We start from the raw sequence: 17,575 nt of genomic DNA, 5'->3' as shown, positions 1-17,575 counted from the left end.
TTCAAGGAGCTCACTAGTGGAGAAATGGACAGATGGATTGTTTCAACACAATGAAATAAGGGCTCTATAAACATAAGCAGACAGTTTAGCAGTATAGAGTCCCCAACCCAGACTAGAGGGCAGCAGAGGGGGTGGGGCTTTCCATGGACAAAACAGGGAAGGGGAGGGTATTGAAAAAAGTACGTGGTAGGAATAGATTTTCCTAGATGAGGCAATACATGAGATGAGTTTTAAAGGGTGATTAGTGTACAATATGCAAACCAAAGGCTAGAAAATTCCAGGAAGAGGAAGAAGGGTGTTCAAAGGCTAGCAGCTCAACAAGGTCTATCGAGGAAGTACACACAGCTCAATATGGCTGAAGCATGAAAGGATAAAAAGGGCCATGCGACAAAGGAGTTCCAATTTATCCTGAAAACAGAGGGAATGTTTTTAAGCAGAGAAATGACTTTATTATATTTGTCTATTTGAATCATATTTAAATGAAGCATTGCCCATTGTAAAGAAATACACATTTAAATGACTGGTAGTATTTGGGGAAAAAATAGTAGGGGTGGGATAAAATGGGGAGTGATAATGAAGGCAGGGGGATGAGTTTGGAGGCTGTAAAAGGAATCCAAGCCTGCAACGATGGGAAAGTATCATGGGCTTAGATTTGAGGCAAAGAGATCAGTTAAGGATTGGAATATATACTCTTCCAATAGTAAATGGTGAGGAATTGAAAACAATGGCAGTGTCACTGGAGATCATGGAAACATAAGAAATATCATGGCAGTAGGAGTGGCAAGACTGGTGTTCTGTTGGATGTGATAAGGGATGACTTTTAGGTCTCTAACGATCAGCTACGTCAACAGAGTTACTAGGACCAGCCCATGCTGTCAGGTAGGGTCTTGCGTGCAGAAGGGCCCCCACTTGGCTTCATACTCTACTGTCACTGTCTTGAAATTCTGAATAAGTTTGAACAAGGGTCCTTACATTTTTATTCTTCTCTGCGCCCCACAAATTATATTGCCAGTTCTGAAAGATACCATTCGCCAAGACACGGCATCGATGGGGGAGATGAGCTTGGTTCTTATCATCAGAGAATAAGTAATAAGTAAGCCTTGGATTTGTTGCTTGGCAGTGGGCTCTCTGCTCAAGAGCTTGAACTAGTTGCTGGAGGTTTTGTAAGCATTTGCCCTGGTGTTAATGGAAGGTGTCTAGTCTACGACTGATGTGTTAAGGTATTTCTTATGAAGCCTCTACAGAGCAGTTGAGTAAGCATGTCTAGTAGGTGGTAGGAGAGACCCAACTACAAACAAAATGTTGGGAGTCCTTAGCCTAGAGATGATGGCTAAAGTCTTTGGACAGAGGCAATCACCCAGCGAGAGGGAAGTCAGGACCTGAACTAGGGAGGGCACCAATGGTAAACTGTAACCAGAACAATGAGAGAGAAAAACCAGGGAAGGGAAGCCATGCCTCTAATGGCTAAAAGTGATGACTTTCAAGTCAAATGGCTCCAGCCCTGACTCTACCACTTACAAAAAGTGTGACCTTGGGCTCTTACTTAACTTTCCCAAGCTGCAGTTTCCTCAGTTGAATGATGGGGATAATAATAGCACCTAGCTCACAGGACTGTTGTGAACGTTAAGTAAGTTGCTCCATGGAAGATGCTTACCATAGGACTTGGCACAGAGGAAAAAAATCAGCGAGTGTTAAGTATCAGCTTTATCTTGTTAAAGTATAGTGCAACCAGAAGGAATACGTGTCATAGGAAAGGTCAGAAAGAGAGGAGAGTTAAAAAAAAAAGCCAAATGCCAGATGCTTGAACAATTAGAAAGGACTAGAAATTCCCATTGAATTTATGAACAAAGCTGTAATTAATGAGCTGTACCAGATTAACCTCAGCGTACCAGTGCTGTCTGGGCTGATTGCTTTTGACAATTCAGATTTGGGACTTTATCAACTCGAAACTAAAGCTGAGTATATCTGAAATCACACACAGAAAAATTTCCATTGTGAATGTTTTTCTGTCTGTTTTGAATATTTCTTGGTACATTTCCAAAAGGCCCTAATGCCCAGTTTAAGAGATGGGGAACCTTCATTGTATACTGAAACTACAATAATTCATGGGAAAGCTGATTATAGAACCCAGGACTCTGAAATGACAAACCTTACTATTAAGAGAGGAAGTTCTTGGGCACAATTATGTTTACCCAACTTCCTCTTGGTAAATAAGAAAGATGTCAAGCAAAGCTTCATGAGGCCACTGTGTTCCCTACTTCAGAATATGTCTCTGGGACTAGGGCTACAGTGGTGTAACAGAGAACAGCACAAACTTCTACCTGGCATCAAGACACCAAATCCAAAAATGAGATGCTGAGAGACATCATTCCTTTAACCAACAATTTATTGAACTTCAGACGCTGAACTTGCTGATAAAGGAAAATACAAAGTTGCGTTAAATATGGGTTCGTCAAGGAACTTACAATCTAATAGAAAAGATTACAGGGGCTTCCCTGGTGGCGCAGCGGTTAAGAATCTGCCTGCCAATGCAGGGGACATGGGTTTGAGCCCTGGTCCGGGGAGATCCCACACGCCATGGAGCAACTAAGCCCATGCACCACAACTACTGAGCCTGCGCTCTAGAGCCCGCGAGCTACAACTACTGAGCCCGCGTGCCACAACTACTGAAGCCTGTGCTCCTAGGGCCCGTGTTCCGCAACAAGAGAAGCCGCCGCAATGAGAAGCCCGCGCACCACAACGAAGAGCAGGCCCCGCTCCGCCACAACTAGAGAAAAGCCCGCGCGCAACAAAGACCCAACGCAGTCAAAAATCAATCAATCAATCAATAAATTTATATAAAAAAAGAAAAGATTAGATAAATACAGTGTTTGAGTAACAGTCAACCAGGTAGAACTTGAAACACGATGTAAAACAGGTTCAAGGTGATAGAAGAATTTTGCACAGCTAGAGGGTGTTTAGAGGTCAGGTGATGGACATCCTTGAATATCAGGGCAAGGAAATTTGAACTTTATTTAACTTACAGTGAGGAGTTCTTAATGATTTTGTGGCAGAATCTGAGATGTTCACTGACCCACAGGTTCCATGGACCTAGACCTTGGAAGTAAGAAAAGTCAAGGCTGAATATGCAGGCTCGGGTACCTGCGCATAGAATTGATGGTTAAGATCAGGTGGAAATACATAAGAATACTGAGGTGGGGAAATGGCTATAATAATGCTGCAAATATCTATACATTTAGGTCTGAAGTAGGCAAAGGAGTCAGCGACTGAAACAGAAAAGATATATTCAGAATGATAGCGAAGAATATCAGAAAAAATAAGATATTAAAAATGTATTTCCAGAATGAGGGGGAGAGAACATGAGAAGAACCGTATTTACTCTTACCTATTTGATAAGTGCTTTACTTAATGCTCCTCATTTATTCACTGGGATAAACATTACTATTTCCTGTAGATGTGGAAACAGAAGCTTAGAATTTTAAGTCACTTGTTTAAAAAGCCACATAGCTAATAGGAGACAGAGTAGAAATTCACACTCGGGTAGGCCAAGCTGAGTGGGCTGAGTGGAAAGTTCTGGGCTGAGAAGTCCAAATTCTAGTCCAATTCTGACGGTAACACACAGGGTGACATTTGGTAAGTCATTTCACTCCAATAAACTTCAGGATTTTCATATTTACTGAGAGCATTGAACTAGATCACTTATTCTGTCATGCTCTTTTTAGTTTTGGTATTTTGGTGCCACACTCTTATAATGTTACAGTAAATTCTTAAGAGGCTGCATAGGGGATGGATGAAAAATAACAGGACTAGCATAAACAAAGATAACTGTGCCTTCTTTTCACCTGAGATTGAAGGAAAAAACAAGAAGATGATTCAACAAATTAAGTTTGACAAACTGCCTTTAGGAGGGATAAGACACTAATCTTCAAAACTGGTTGGGGGGCTTCCCTGGTGGCACAGTGGTTGAGAGTCCGCCTGCCGATGCAGGGGACACGGGTTCGTGCCCCGGTCTGGGAAGATCCCACATGCCGCGGAGCGGCTGGGCCCGTGAGCCATGGCCGCTGAGCCTGCGCGTCCGGAGCCTGTGCTCCACAAATGGGAGAGGCCACAGCGGTGAGAGGCCCGTGTACCGCAAAAAAAAAAAAAAAAGACTGGTTGGGTACTGGACTAAGAGGAAGTGGATAATTGAGGCTGGCTCTTAGGGTCTAATGAACCATAAATCAATTAGGTGACTTTTGACATACTACCTTCAAAGTTGAATGCTCCATGGGAACAGTTACAGGAGTTATCAGAGCACTTCCTGCTTTAGCTTTTATACTTATCTTAGAGAAAGGGAGGGAGGAGGAGATGTGTATAGACAAATCAGCTTCCAAATAAATTTGATGACAACCTGACGACCTAAGTTCAGGATCCAACTGGGCAAAAGGTAGAGTCTTCGGAATTTTCACGGTGCAGATTTATGGCCTGGAATTTATCAATGAGCTCCATACTGATGTGAATTCAAACCATGATGGCGCCTTTGACAGACAGCCTGGCAACCTGATCGAGTGAACAAAGGAATGGCTTGGAGATCAAGCTACCTCAGCTCTAGTACATAATTAGTGGAGTGACAGTGGACAGGATTATTCATATGCGTATGCCTCAGTTTACTAATCTGTACCTGGTTCATAGGTAAAGTCTCCCATCTTAGTGGTCGGTTCTCAAAAGATGTTTAATAAAAGTAGAAGGTTAAATCAAATGATCTGTTAGGCTTTTCTCAAATTCATTAGTATCATTTGTTAAACTTCACAAAAGTATATATTCTCCTTTAATGTCATGGAAGCTTTCAAAAACAATAATATTTCTTAAGGTAAATCGAAGCAATAATAATCTTTACAATACACTGTTCAAATACGTGCAGAACACTTCTGAGGGTCTGATGTGCATTTAGAGTCCTCATTCCCACTTCACCCATGGCCAATCCACTGAAATATCTGAATGTAACTAACTTCTAGTTTTAATAGTTTACACCTTTGAATTAAAGACCCAGTTGTCAAAGTTTATCAGGGACCAGGTTCCCGTCGGGGTGTCTGGGATCATCCACAGCCAAAACGCTTGTTCGTTTCCCATTTTCTAAAATAGAACAGATTTGTCTCTGGGTTTAAAATCCATCTTCTTATATTCACATATATGAAAAGGAAGGAGTTTCCCCCCCTCCCGAGGTGATTTTGTTTGCCTGTTTGTTTTAATCAGCAGTCTTTAATAATTTACTCAGCCTTATGTCAGAGAAAGTCTATGGCAGTGTGGAATTCAACCTGAGAGCAAGGTTCTCCCCTGTTCCCGAGACAACGGTACAGCTAACTGCGAGGAAGAGATGCGGCTTTGAAGCTCCCTTGCCCTGGGTCTCTGATGTATTTGGAGCAGTTGTCTCTTTAGCAGCAGCCTCTGAGCAGATACTTAAACAAAATTATGGAGCCTCAAAGTCAGAATTTGAAGACAGCACCATCTTTGACTTTAGGAAGATTTCATATTTCTGAAGATTATGGCTTTCTTCTTCCAAATCCTCTGGTAAGGATAGGGTCTTAAAGCAGGTCAGTATAGGTTTCTTGAGATGCTGACTTGGGTGTTTGTTTGTTTAATTGATGTGGTCATTAAGAGAGATGCAATATAAATGCCAAGCCATTGATTTGGGACAGATAATACAAATAAGGCACAGTGTGATTACCAACAAAGGAGAAGTGACCGCTACAGCAGGGGATAGAGCAAATGGAATGTTTTAATGTCAGGTTTTTTTTTTAATGGATTGTCAATCATTCCAGCAAATTCATGAGCAAATGTGCAGTTATCAAAAAAGAAAAAAGAGAGAGAGAGAGAGAGAGAGAGAGAATTTAGATAAAGATCAATTATATGAGCAAATTAGTTTATCTTGACTTGCTAATGGGAGAGAAAAGAGAACACAAGGGACCCTGACTGTGTTCGAGGTTCGTAGGAGTGATTAGATATTCACAGAAATTGCTGAGAAGAGGAAAGAACCTTCGAGGACAAACAGTACCTATTTCTTTTATTTTCTTTAAATTAATTAATTTATTTTTGGCTGCCTTGGGTCTTCGTTGCGGTGCGCGGGCTTCTCATTGTGGTGGCTTCTCTTGTTGCGGAGCACAGGATCTAGGTGCGTGGGCTTCAGTAGTTGTGGCGCACAGGCCCGGTAGTTGTGGTGCATGGGCTTTGTTGCTCCATGGCATGTGGGATCTTCCTGGACCAGGGCTCGAACCCGTGTTCCCTGTGTTGGCAGGCGGATTCTTAACCATTGCGCCACCAGGGAAGCCCCAGTACCTCTTTCTTAATTGTTCTTAAGGCTCAACCTGTAATGCAATTCCTTTTCAACACTTTAATGGTCAGGTCTAAAATGTCAAAACCACAAGAGTCCTTAGAAACCATAGCTGAAGGCCAGAAGTTCTTGCCCAAAGTTATATTACTGGAAAAAGCACAAGTAGTACTCAGGACTCTTGACATCTTTTTTTCTACTACATTCTAAATAAGGGCCAAGCCTACTCAGCTAAGAATATAGGGATCCAAAGTTACAATCACTGCAATCATGCATTAGATCCAGTTTTTCCTTCTAGGCGTCTAATAGGGGGTTTAACTGTGATTAATGAATGATCTGGCATTTAATGAGCTTTTATGGAATACCTTCTTCTGAGTGTGAATAGAAGAATAAAAATGAAGATAGGATCTATTTGCTGATCCCCAAAGCCCTCTGTAGAGCTGTTAGTTGTGAGACCAAGTCACAGATCTGCAAGTAACTTGAGCACTAAAAGTAATGACTCTAGGGTGTTATGCAGAGGAGGGTTGTGGCCCAGAACACTGGACTGTGTTCTCTGACCCTGCCACTAGGGTGATCAAGAATGTCCATTTGCTACAGGCCGAAGGGGATTCCAAGATGCAGGACTTTCCATGGTAAACCAGGAAAGTGCTGGGCAAAACAGAATGATTTAGTCACCCTAAGTTTCACTTACTAACTCTTGTGACCTAGAATGAACCACCAGCATTGCCTGACCCTCAGTTTTCACATGTACTTGGAGAGATTTAGTGCCCCCCCCACCCGCCACTGGATTGCTATGGAGTATGAAAGCACTTCCATAAATCCAGTGGAAGGATAGAAGCTAGTTTGCACAACCCTCAGTCCAGTGCTTATTCAAAATTCCATTCTGTGTGTATGACTTGATTCAGGAATATTTCCGTCATCCCTAGTTCACAAGGAGGAGTCTGTCAACAGGCCAACACTCTCTTATTGGGATTAAATATATACACTGAGCTGAGAAAAATAATATTAAAAGTATGTAAACATTGGGTAGGGTCACCATGATTGTGTTCCTTTCTTTGCTGTTTCCTTTCTTATAAATAAGAAAACCAGACGGGAAACAAGAGGAACATCAAGTGTTTGTGACTTTCTGAGAAAACGCAGGATTCTATCTGCCCTGTGGTTTGGTTGATGGATACTCCTTAGAAGAAATTTCCATTCTGGAGCTCAGAATTTCCTGGCAAACTGGGTCTACTCTCACAGTCATGTGTCAGAGTTCTAAAGAATGCGATTTGTTTGTTTTAATTTTCTCTCACTTGTGGAAGAATTTTAAACATCTCCCTTTCTGGGAAGAGGAAAGGGAAGAGAGTTTACACCAGAATCTGCCTCAGTTTACTCAGCTGATCAGGAGAGAATCTATCACCCGTCATCGGATAACAGTGGTGTCGCAATAGATCACAAATTGTGAAATATGAGCCGCTGCCTTTGCTAAGGGCAGGAGTAGGCTTTGTTTGCCTTTAGGTAAGTGATGGGCCGGCTATTCCTTCATGTCAATGAGCCCAAACATACTCTTTTCAGCAAGCTTGGTTGTTTACCATAAATACTTGAAGCATGTGAGTGTCATCAAGTACCACAGGTAGTAAATATTTTGTTATATTTCAATGATTTTATGGATATTGGACCAATCTGTATGCTATTTCTAATAGCATTTTTATGGCTAAAACTAACAAATATCGGAAACGGTTCTGATTTTTAATAATAACAAAAAAGAAATGAAAACACAGTCAAACTAATGAATAAGCAATCATTCTGGCTTTGGGGGAAGGGTCCGACTTGGTTTCAAGTACTCCATCCCACTGTTTCTATAAACTCTCAAACACCTCCAGGGTCTAATGTTTCAGTGAGGAAAATGTATACCTTTCAGACCTTTGTCCATAAGGAAGCCACAGAAATCCCTTGCCAGATCGTGTGTCTGTTGTGTACGTGTGTTTGGGTTGGTGCGTGGGTGAGGAGTAATTTTTCTTTAGATATAAAGAATGTGAGGAAATTTGCTTGGCAGGAAGGGAGGAACCAAGATAGTTTATAGCAGGAGATTAGATTGGAGTGAGACCAAGGGAACTCAAACGTTAGGCTCAGGAATTTGGATTTCATGCGTCTGGTAAGCAACAATGCCCTGGTGTGTGAATATATTCCTAGCAGAAGGTTAAGTGCAGGGTGGGTTCCAGCAATGGTTCCTGAACTGCACATCAAAATTAGCTGGGAAGCTTAAAAATTACTGATGCCAGAACCCCAGCCAGGAGTTAATTCAGAACCTCTAGCCTAACTAGCTTGGTACTTGAAAACGACAGAATACATAAAGGACAGTGAAGGTCCAGGTGAGGGCTGAGGGGCTACACGTAGGAGGTTGTTTGTGGAAAGAAAGGTGTCAGAACTATGAGAAACAGTGAGAAGAGCTTGGAAGTAGTTTAACTACAAAAACAAAAGAAAGGGAAAAACAAAACAAGAACAAATTGTAAGGGTGCCATGGAGCAGAAGAAAAGGAATCAGGATGCTGGGAACCTTGTTCTGTATAGCGGCCAAGCAACGACTTAGGAAAAATAAAGTCATATGTAATCTCCTGTAGTAATTCAAAGCACTTGAGAGAAGCAGTGGTTTTAATTCAGATTTTCAAAGTATTAGCAAAATTTATTGATAGCATTCTCCTATATTTCATTAAGAATGGAGTTTTTCTTATTTCCTATGGTAACCTTCTTATAATATATAATAAGAGTAGTAATTATTATTTAATAGGTGCTCACTTTGTACTAGGCCTTGTGCTAACTGCACATTTCCCATTTGAGTCTCACAGTGATCTTCACTATTCTCAGGTGACTCATGTGATAATTAAGGAGTTCAGTCCTGTCTCTGAAAACTGTCTTTTAGCTGCCCACCTTACTCTTTTCCACCCTAGTCCAACCCACCACTATTTCTCCCTGGACTATTGCCTTGTAACCCGTCTTCTTATTTCCCCTCTTGCCATAGTATGGTCTCCGCGTGGCAGTCAGAGTGACCCTTTAAAACAAAAATCAAATCACATCACTCCACTTTTTAGAACAAAATCCTATGTTTTAGTGTCGCCTCCAAGGCCCTCTCATGCTGCTTACCCATCTCTTCAAAGTCATCTAATATCTTTCTCCTCTTTAGTTTGCAGCAATGACACACCAGCCTCTTTCCATTGAAACTTGTCTTTTATTTCACTTAAAACCCTCTCCTTCACATTCTACTCTGTCCCATAGTTTACATTCTAATTTTTACGATCATAATATTGTCACCCAACTTTCCTTTGTTGACGTTTGCCCGCTTTAATTTCACTTAAACTTTCATTTTTTAAACTTTCTGTGCTATTTTCTTAACCAGAAGCTGGTTTCATTAACTTAATCAGTGCTAATACAGTTTATTGTTTCTATAAAATACATTATTTTTTTAAAAGTCTGTTCTTTTCTAGATTATAAATGTGTTGAGAAGAATTATCCAAAACAGAGCAAAAGGAGGGCTGAGTTTTATTTAGTACCATCCGGAGCCCTGTCTAACTAAACAGTCTCACCTTAGGATTACTTAATTACCTAAGGGATGCTCCTTTTTTGACATGCTGCTTACTATTGATTAGGACCGAATCTCTGAAGCTGCATATTAACTTGCAGATTTTTGTTCAAAAGAGCTGCCAGTGATTTCCGCTGAGTAGAAAATAAAACCCTAAAGCTTGTGATTGTTCTGCCATATAGGACATTAACCAATTACTGTGTCTTTACCTTAGCAATTTAATTTTCACATTCATTTTTTTCAAAACTCTAAACACTTCAGTTTATCAAGTGCTTTTGAATCAACTGGACCATCCTGCTGATTTCCTCATTAATAAACTAAATATATTTTGGACACACATTCCATATTTGCATGAGTCATTTTTTTTTAACTTTTTGAAAATTGTACTTTGACAGATATAAAAGTGCAGAAAAAGAATAACATAAAATAGGAAACTGAATAAATAGAAAAGAAGACCATAGATTTTATTATTTGTGCCCATCCCACTTCTGGGTCTTCTGATTATTGGAATGAGGAGAAGAAAAACATGTAAAGTTTCTTTCGATTTCTTGTCCCCTTGTACCAACCACCTCCGCAGTCACCATTCTCCATGTGTTTACTCTCAGGAGGTACTGGAAAGTACACTGAACTCTGAGTCAGAAGAGGTTTGACCTGACCACTGACCAGATGTGTAAAGTCGGGAAAGTTATAAAACTTCTCTGGCTTGAACTTCCTCTATTTTGAAATGGAAATAATGAGATAATCTATCCTAACTCACAACACAAGCATAGAGAGATGAAAGATGTAAGCACCAACAATTAAACTAGAAATTCTCTAAAAGAAACCATATTTGGGATGGGAAGAAATTTCTAAGCATAATCGAAAACCCAATGGCATAAATGAAAATGTTGGTTCATTTCACTACCCTGGTATGAATGGCATTTCACACCCGCACACAAAACGCGATGACCAAAGCATGACAAGATATTGAAACTCATTAATAATCACAGAAATGTAAATTTAAACAATAAAATGATAGCATACAAAATTTCTGGAAAACCACTCAAACTTCCAAGGGTCATCATTGCTAGATGAGAATAAGAATAATTTTACTTTCCACTTTATAAATTTTGTGCTTTTCGACTGTCTTGCCATAAATATTGATTACATTATTTTAATCATTTCTGAGAAAGGTATATTTTTGGGTGGTTATTTTATTGTTATTAAATATTGAAATAATTACAGAATTTTAGTGCAGATAATACATATTATATCTTTAAAAATAACAAAAAAGTTTGGTGATGCTCTGTTGTTAGAATCATAAATAAACTGGCACTCCCATTATATATTACATACTAGAAATATGATTATAAATTCGTGTGACTTTTCTGTAAGAAAACCAAGAAGCAGCTCTTAACCTTTCCATGTGCAAAATCTTTAATCCAGTTAGTCCACATTTATAAATTTGTCCTAATAGTGAGAAAACATCTAAAAACACATGTATAAGGATGACTCTTTCAAACTTGTTAATGACAGTGAAAAACTGTAAGCAATTACCAATATTCATTAATAGAATATTGAAATTGTATATAGGTTTTGAAATAGATGTGATAGATAAGTATTAACTAATACCAAAAGGGGTGCTATTTAGTGAAAAACTCATCAGCTGATCCTGTCCCCCTATACTGTAACTTAAAACAAAATCTGGCAATCAAAAAGTAAGTAACATAATTCAATATTTTATTCAGTCTCTAGAGGAAAATCCCATTGAAAGGGTGAGTACATTTTATTTTTTAACATCTTTATTGGAGTATAATTGTTTTACAATGTTGTGTTAGTTTCTGCTGTATAACAAAGTGAATCAGCTATACATATACATATATCCCCATATCCCCTGCTTCTTGTGTCTCCCTCCCACTCTCCCTATCCCACCCCTCTAGGTGGTCACAAAACACCGAGCTGAACTCCCTGTGCTATGCGGCTGCTTCCCACTAGCTATCTGTTTTACACTTGGTAGTGTATATATGTCCATGACACTTTCTCACTTCGCCCCAGCTTACCCTTCCCCCTCCCCATGTCCTCAAGTCCATTCTCTACGTCTGCGTCTTTATTCCTGTCCTGCCCCTACGTTCATCAGAACCATTTTTTTTTAGATTCCATATATGTGTGTTAGCATATGGTACTTGTTTTTCTCTTTCTGACTTACTTCACTCTGTATGACAGACTCTAGGTCCATCCACCTCACTACACATAACTCAATTTCATTTTTTATGGCTGCGTAATATTCCATTGTATATATGTGCCACATCTTCTTTATCCATTCATCTGTCGATGGACACTTCGGGTGAATACATTTTTAATGGATTATGAACTAGCTTTAAAATCCTTTCTCCCTTTCCTTCGAGGTCCCCACATCAGTGGTTTTCAAACTCTGGGGTACATTCGCTTCACCTACAGGGCTTGCTAAAGCACAGGCAGCTGGTTTCAGGTTCAGTACGTCTGGGGTAGAGCCCGAGAATTTACATGTCTAACAAGTTTCCACATCATGCTGATGCTGCTGGATGGGAACCACACTTGGAGAACCCAGAGGTTCTCAAAGCTCGTGGTTTTCTTACATTTGTGGGGTGATACCAGAGTCCAAAGATTAGAACTGTTTAAAGAAGGGAGAGGATGAAGAGACGAAGGAAGGAAAAGAAGCCTCTAGGAATCTAAGGGGAAAGAAAAAGAGATATTCAAGAATAGAGTGCTGCTTAGATTGAGGCAAAATGTAGTATTTAAGGATTCCCATGCAAGCCAGGAAGCAGAAATCCAGGATGCTTTAATTTTTTTTTTTTTTTTTTTTTGGCTATTCATCATGGCTTGCAGGACCGTAGTTCCCCAAACAGGGATGGAACCTGGGCCACCACAGTGAAAGTGCCAAGTCATAGCCACTAGATTGCTAGGGAATTCTCCAGCATGCTCTAATTTAATTCTCAGAATACGATCCCCTCTCTAGGCATCCAAGAAGGAAGTACAGATTTAGTTACAGCTTTTCTTCAAACCCACTTTGAAAGGGGTTCTGAATACTATGAGTCTGCTTCTGTGATTTTCTTTTATAACTATTATATTCCTTTGTCTCTGTAGCTGCATTCAGTTTTTGTTCATAAAACATAGGCATCATATAGATGAGAAGAAAAACAAGTTGCCAGTTCAGAGTCAGTTTACCATAAATCTCTCTGCCTTTATGTGTGCGAGCATTCTCAGCTGGGCCACTGCTCTGTAAATCCCAAAACTCGGGTCAATTAGCAGCTTTCTTCAATTCTGCGCTACTGCTGAGCGCTGCTAGGAAAAATTATACCATTATGCTTATAAATGTTCTCTCTAGGAGAAGAGTAGGGGAACATAGTGGACTCTACCTCTCAGAAGCTGAGGTACTGGATGCGGAATGCGTGAGGAGAACCGTGTGATTTCCTCTTTGTGAATATCTGCATTGTTGGGGCCTGGGGTGAGTCACTCATGAATATGCCTCAATGCATATTGATTATTTTGGGTGAAAGTTACTTAAGAAACAGTCAATGTAAGAGGAAATTTGACCCTCTTTTCTGTCTCCCTGAAAGCAAGAAATAAATCTCTCCTGTGAAAGGTACGCTCCACGCATCTGGAGATAGGACACCCTTACAACTAGAGGTAGGGAATTCAAGCCGAGAAGCCTGAATAAATAAAACCCTGTTACTTCTTTAACTGACGACCCTGAGACCAAACTCTGTTTAGATAAAAGCACCTGAAGCCTAAGTTTCTTTGTTTTGTCCATTCCTCACAGACTTATTGTCTCTTTGTCTACAAAGTATAAAAGCCTGCTTTGGCCACTTCTTAGGTCCCATTTCTATGAGAACTCTGTACGCACAAAGTAAAAGTTCTTTCTTTTTCTCCTGTTAATCTGTTTTGTGTCAATTTTATTGACTCCTGACACAAGATCTCAAGAGGAGTAGAGGGTAAAATCTCCCCCTCCTGCACAATATCTATATTAAAAATGTTAAATTACGATGTTTGGTGTAATTTGATTTGTTGGGAAAGCTAGTAAAGGGTGCCCAATTTGTCCTAAATTGATTCAGGGGCAAAGATAGGAAGCAGAGGATTAAGTAAAGTCTATAAATGTCAAAGATTGTGTATTGGATGTTAGATTCACTCAGTTTTATTTTAGAGTCTGAGAGACAGAGGATCTCCAGCAAGTGGCTTATTGGTAACTTACAGATCTACAGCACTCCAAACTTATAGTTTTCAAACTTCCCTGGGTTTTGAAGGTCATTACAGTGTATAATACACATATTCTACATTGCAATATATTACGTTGTTTGCATTTTTATGTGTAATTTCCTCTTCCCTTCCCTCCAATAATTAATTTAACACCCACCCCTCTCCCCAAGTCATGTAACCTGAATCTTCACCATTTGCGGAGAAATTGAGCTCGTAAGAAATGAATCCCTCAAACTCCAGACTTTCTCCTTCCAGCTCTTCGCAGCCACGTGCTGCATTTGGGCTCTTGCTCTCCTCTTCTTCCTCACGACCCTTTACTGTTCATTATTCCCTCTCTCCTTGCTCTTCAATCTCCGCCTCTTACACTGGCAGGCTGTAAGCCGCTCAAGTTTCCCCCTCGAGAGTGGCAACAGCTCTCAAGCACAAACTGTCGCCTTGTGACGGCTTATGGCTCTCCCCAAAACGTAACTCACATTTCCAATCTCTGTTTTCTTCCCTCCTCAGCACACTAAAATTTGAACCCTGTTTCCATGACCCTGACGTGAATTTCTATGCCATGTACGTGGGAAGGCTGGTGTATATATTGATATATTAGTGAGTACGTGGGAAGACTGGTGTATAAGTCACTAAAGATATATTAGTGACTCTTTAGTTTTGTCTTCCAAAGGGGTAAACCTTACTTAAATGATGCATTTGGCCATCTGGTGAATCCCTACTTCCGAGAAATCCTCTCATGTCTTGACTTCTATAGGGTGATTCTCTTCTGGCTCATTTAGCCTCTCTATACACGTCCTTTTGTGCTGGATTCAGTTCCTCTGCCTGCCTTGTAAGTATCCCCCCAGTGCGCTGATCTAAGCCTTCTCCTTCCACTTGGCAACTTCTCCCGAATGGTCTTGTACCCACTTGTGGTCTTTAACCACAATGCGGAATTTGCAGTACTGTGATGCCTCCCGATTGTATATTTCTAATATTAATTCTCTCCTGAGCTCCCAATTGTATATCCAACTGCCCAGTATATAACCATATCTTGACATTCCACGGATATTTTAGGTTGGACATACGTAAAAACAAATTCACTATTGTATGTCCTCTCTTTGACTTCCACCTGCACTTCTGTTTCCATCTGTCTTCTCAACAATTCATTCAGTCATCTGATTCAGGAACATGGAAATCATCCTCACCGCCTCTCCTTCTTAACCCAGAGACACAACATTTCAGTCTTTCAGACTGTACTCTGTAAAAGGAGGCCCAGACCCTGGGGACAGGTCACGAGTTGGCAAACTTTTTCTGTAAAGGGTCAAATAGTAAATGTTTGAAGCTTTGCAGACCATATGGTCTCTGTTGCCACTATGCAACTCTGCCATTGTAAAGTGACAGCCACTGTAGACAATGTGGAAACAAATGAACTTGGTGTTGTGGTCCGGGAGCCACACGCCTGGAGTCGAGTTCCCCGGTAAATGCGACCCGTGTCCCAACCAAGGACACCCGAGAATCACCAACACCAAGCAGAAAGATTAGCAAAGGATTTATACAAGTACAAGTATAGAAGCTTACACAAACTGTCCGGACAGGGTCCCACTCGGAGAGAAGTGAGTGAGACCCCGACTAACAGCCGGGCGAGGCTTTTATACCCTTCACAGGGCGGCGGGAAGTCCCCAAGGCGGGAGGGAGCTGTTTAATTTTAAATCAGCCAATCAGGAACCCGGTTCTTCCCGCCCCAAGCAAGCAAGCAAGCAAGCAAGCAAGCAAGCAAGTTTCTTACAGAAGCCAAAATGTGCTGTTAGCCCTGAAGCTGTTCTTCCGTTTCTTTCGTCACATTGGCTGTGTCCTAATAAAAGCTTATTTACAACGAGTGTAGTTTCCTGCAGTTTGCCATTTCTTGAGATAGAGTCAGGGTCGCTGAAATCCAACCTGTGTTCTTCTCGGCTAAAGCAACGACCCAGAGTGGGCAGATAAACTGTGCTATTGGGCTAGGGATCACCTCGCCTTTAGCCCCATCCCTGCCTCTAAATTTAATTATTTCAATTTTATTTTCCAAATATTTTTGAATACATACCTTCTCCTTTCCAAATTCACTGCCATTGCGTAAGCTTAATTTTCAGACAATATTTCAAAGGCTTCCTAATCTGACTTTATACCTTAAAATCCCAAAGCAAAGTTATCTTCCTAAAATTCAGATTGAATCATGTCACCAACATACATAAAAATAAAGTTCTTATGTAGTCAATAAAAAGCATATTTGAGGGCTTCCCTGGTGGCGCAGTGCTTGAGAGTCCGCCTGCCGTTGCAGGAGACGCGGGTTCGTGCCCCGTTTCGGGAGGATCCCACGTGCCGCGGAGCGGCTGGGCCCGTGAGCCGTGGCCGCTGGGCCTGCGCGTCCGGAGCCTGTGCTCCGCAAATGGGAGAGGCCACAACAGTGAGAGGCCCGCATAACGCAAGAAAAAAAAAAAAAAAAAAAAGCATATTTGATCTGATTTTCTGGTCAAATCTTCCATCATCCTTTCTCTTGAACTTTATATTCCAGTGACACTGAATCATCTGTAATCCCAAGAAACACAGTTATCTCTATTTATCCACTATCTCCTCTGTTTCACTGCCTTCCCATCTTAAAAGTTCCAACTAGAAAAGTCACTTTCACTGGCCCCAACTATCATATTTCTATGAACCTTTCCCTTTAATTCCCTAGCACAGTCGACAGAATTAACCACTTCCTCTTCAGCTGGTTGCTAAGCTTACACATATCCTTAATTGAACATATTATACTGCATTGGGTATGTCTGATTACATTTTATTTATCCCTTACTAGACCATATGCTCCCTCACCACAAGGACTGTATTTCAGTCACCTGTGTATCTGCAGTGCCTAGCATAGGGTACAGCAGATAGTGAATTCTCAATATTTGTTGAATGGAATTGACCTGAATTCTGCCTTACGACTGAAATCTGAAAACAGCTATTACACGAAGCTGCTTCCCAGAGAGGTTTAAAATACTGAGACATTTTAATTTTTTCAATGCAGAAAGAACTTCCTGATCACTATAGACCTTGGATGGAAATTGCCAACCGACTTCCTCACTTGATTGGGAGTCACCAGCTTCGAGCTCAAGTGAACGAGGTAAAACGTTTTGTATTCTTTTTTGCGGTACACGGGCCTCTCACTGTTGTGGCCTCTCCCGTTGCGGAGCACAGGCTCCGGACGCACAGACTCAGCGGCCATGGCTCACGGGCCCAGCCACTCCGCGGCATGTGGGATCTTCCCGCACCGGGGCACGAACCCGTGTACCTCTGCATCGGCAGGCGGACTCTCAACCACTGTGCCACCAGGGAAGCCCCATATATTTTGTATTCTTCTCCTTAACCCCTTCTCACTACCCTATTTTTATCCTCACACCATTTTCCTTTCTCAGCATTGTGGAAGTGGGTCAGCTGACCAATCACTGCTGTTGTGTTTATCCACAAAACGAAAACTATCTCACCCTTCATGATGAGCAGAACTTGCTTCTG

At 41.0% G+C, this 17,575-nt stretch overlaps 1 protein-coding gene across 1 annotated transcript in view; it reads left to right on the top strand.

Moving 5' to 3' along the window:
* Positions 1-5,445: 5,445 nt before the first annotated feature.
* The window catches only part of IDO2 (indoleamine 2,3-dioxygenase 2), a 45,929-nt gene continuing 33,799 nt past the window's right edge, over positions 5,446-17,575 (top strand). The window contains exons 1-2 of the mRNA XM_007455484.1: positions 5,446-5,547; positions 17,091-17,186. Coding sequence (XP_007455546.1) covers positions 5,449-5,547; positions 17,091-17,186 — 195 coding nt within the window. The 5' untranslated portion in view covers positions 5,446-5,448. The remainder of the gene's footprint in view (positions 5,548-17,090; positions 17,187-17,575) is intronic.

The sequence above is a fragment of the Lipotes vexillifer genome, unplaced genomic scaffold, assembly GCF_000442215.2.
Source record: "Lipotes vexillifer unplaced genomic scaffold, Lipotes_vexillifer_v1.1 scaffold414, whole genome shotgun sequence".
Classification (NCBI taxonomy): Eukaryota; Metazoa; Chordata; class Mammalia; order Artiodactyla; family Lipotidae; genus Lipotes; species Lipotes vexillifer.
Note: the sequence above shows the minus strand (reverse complement) of the source record. Positions and strands in the feature narration are given on the sequence as shown.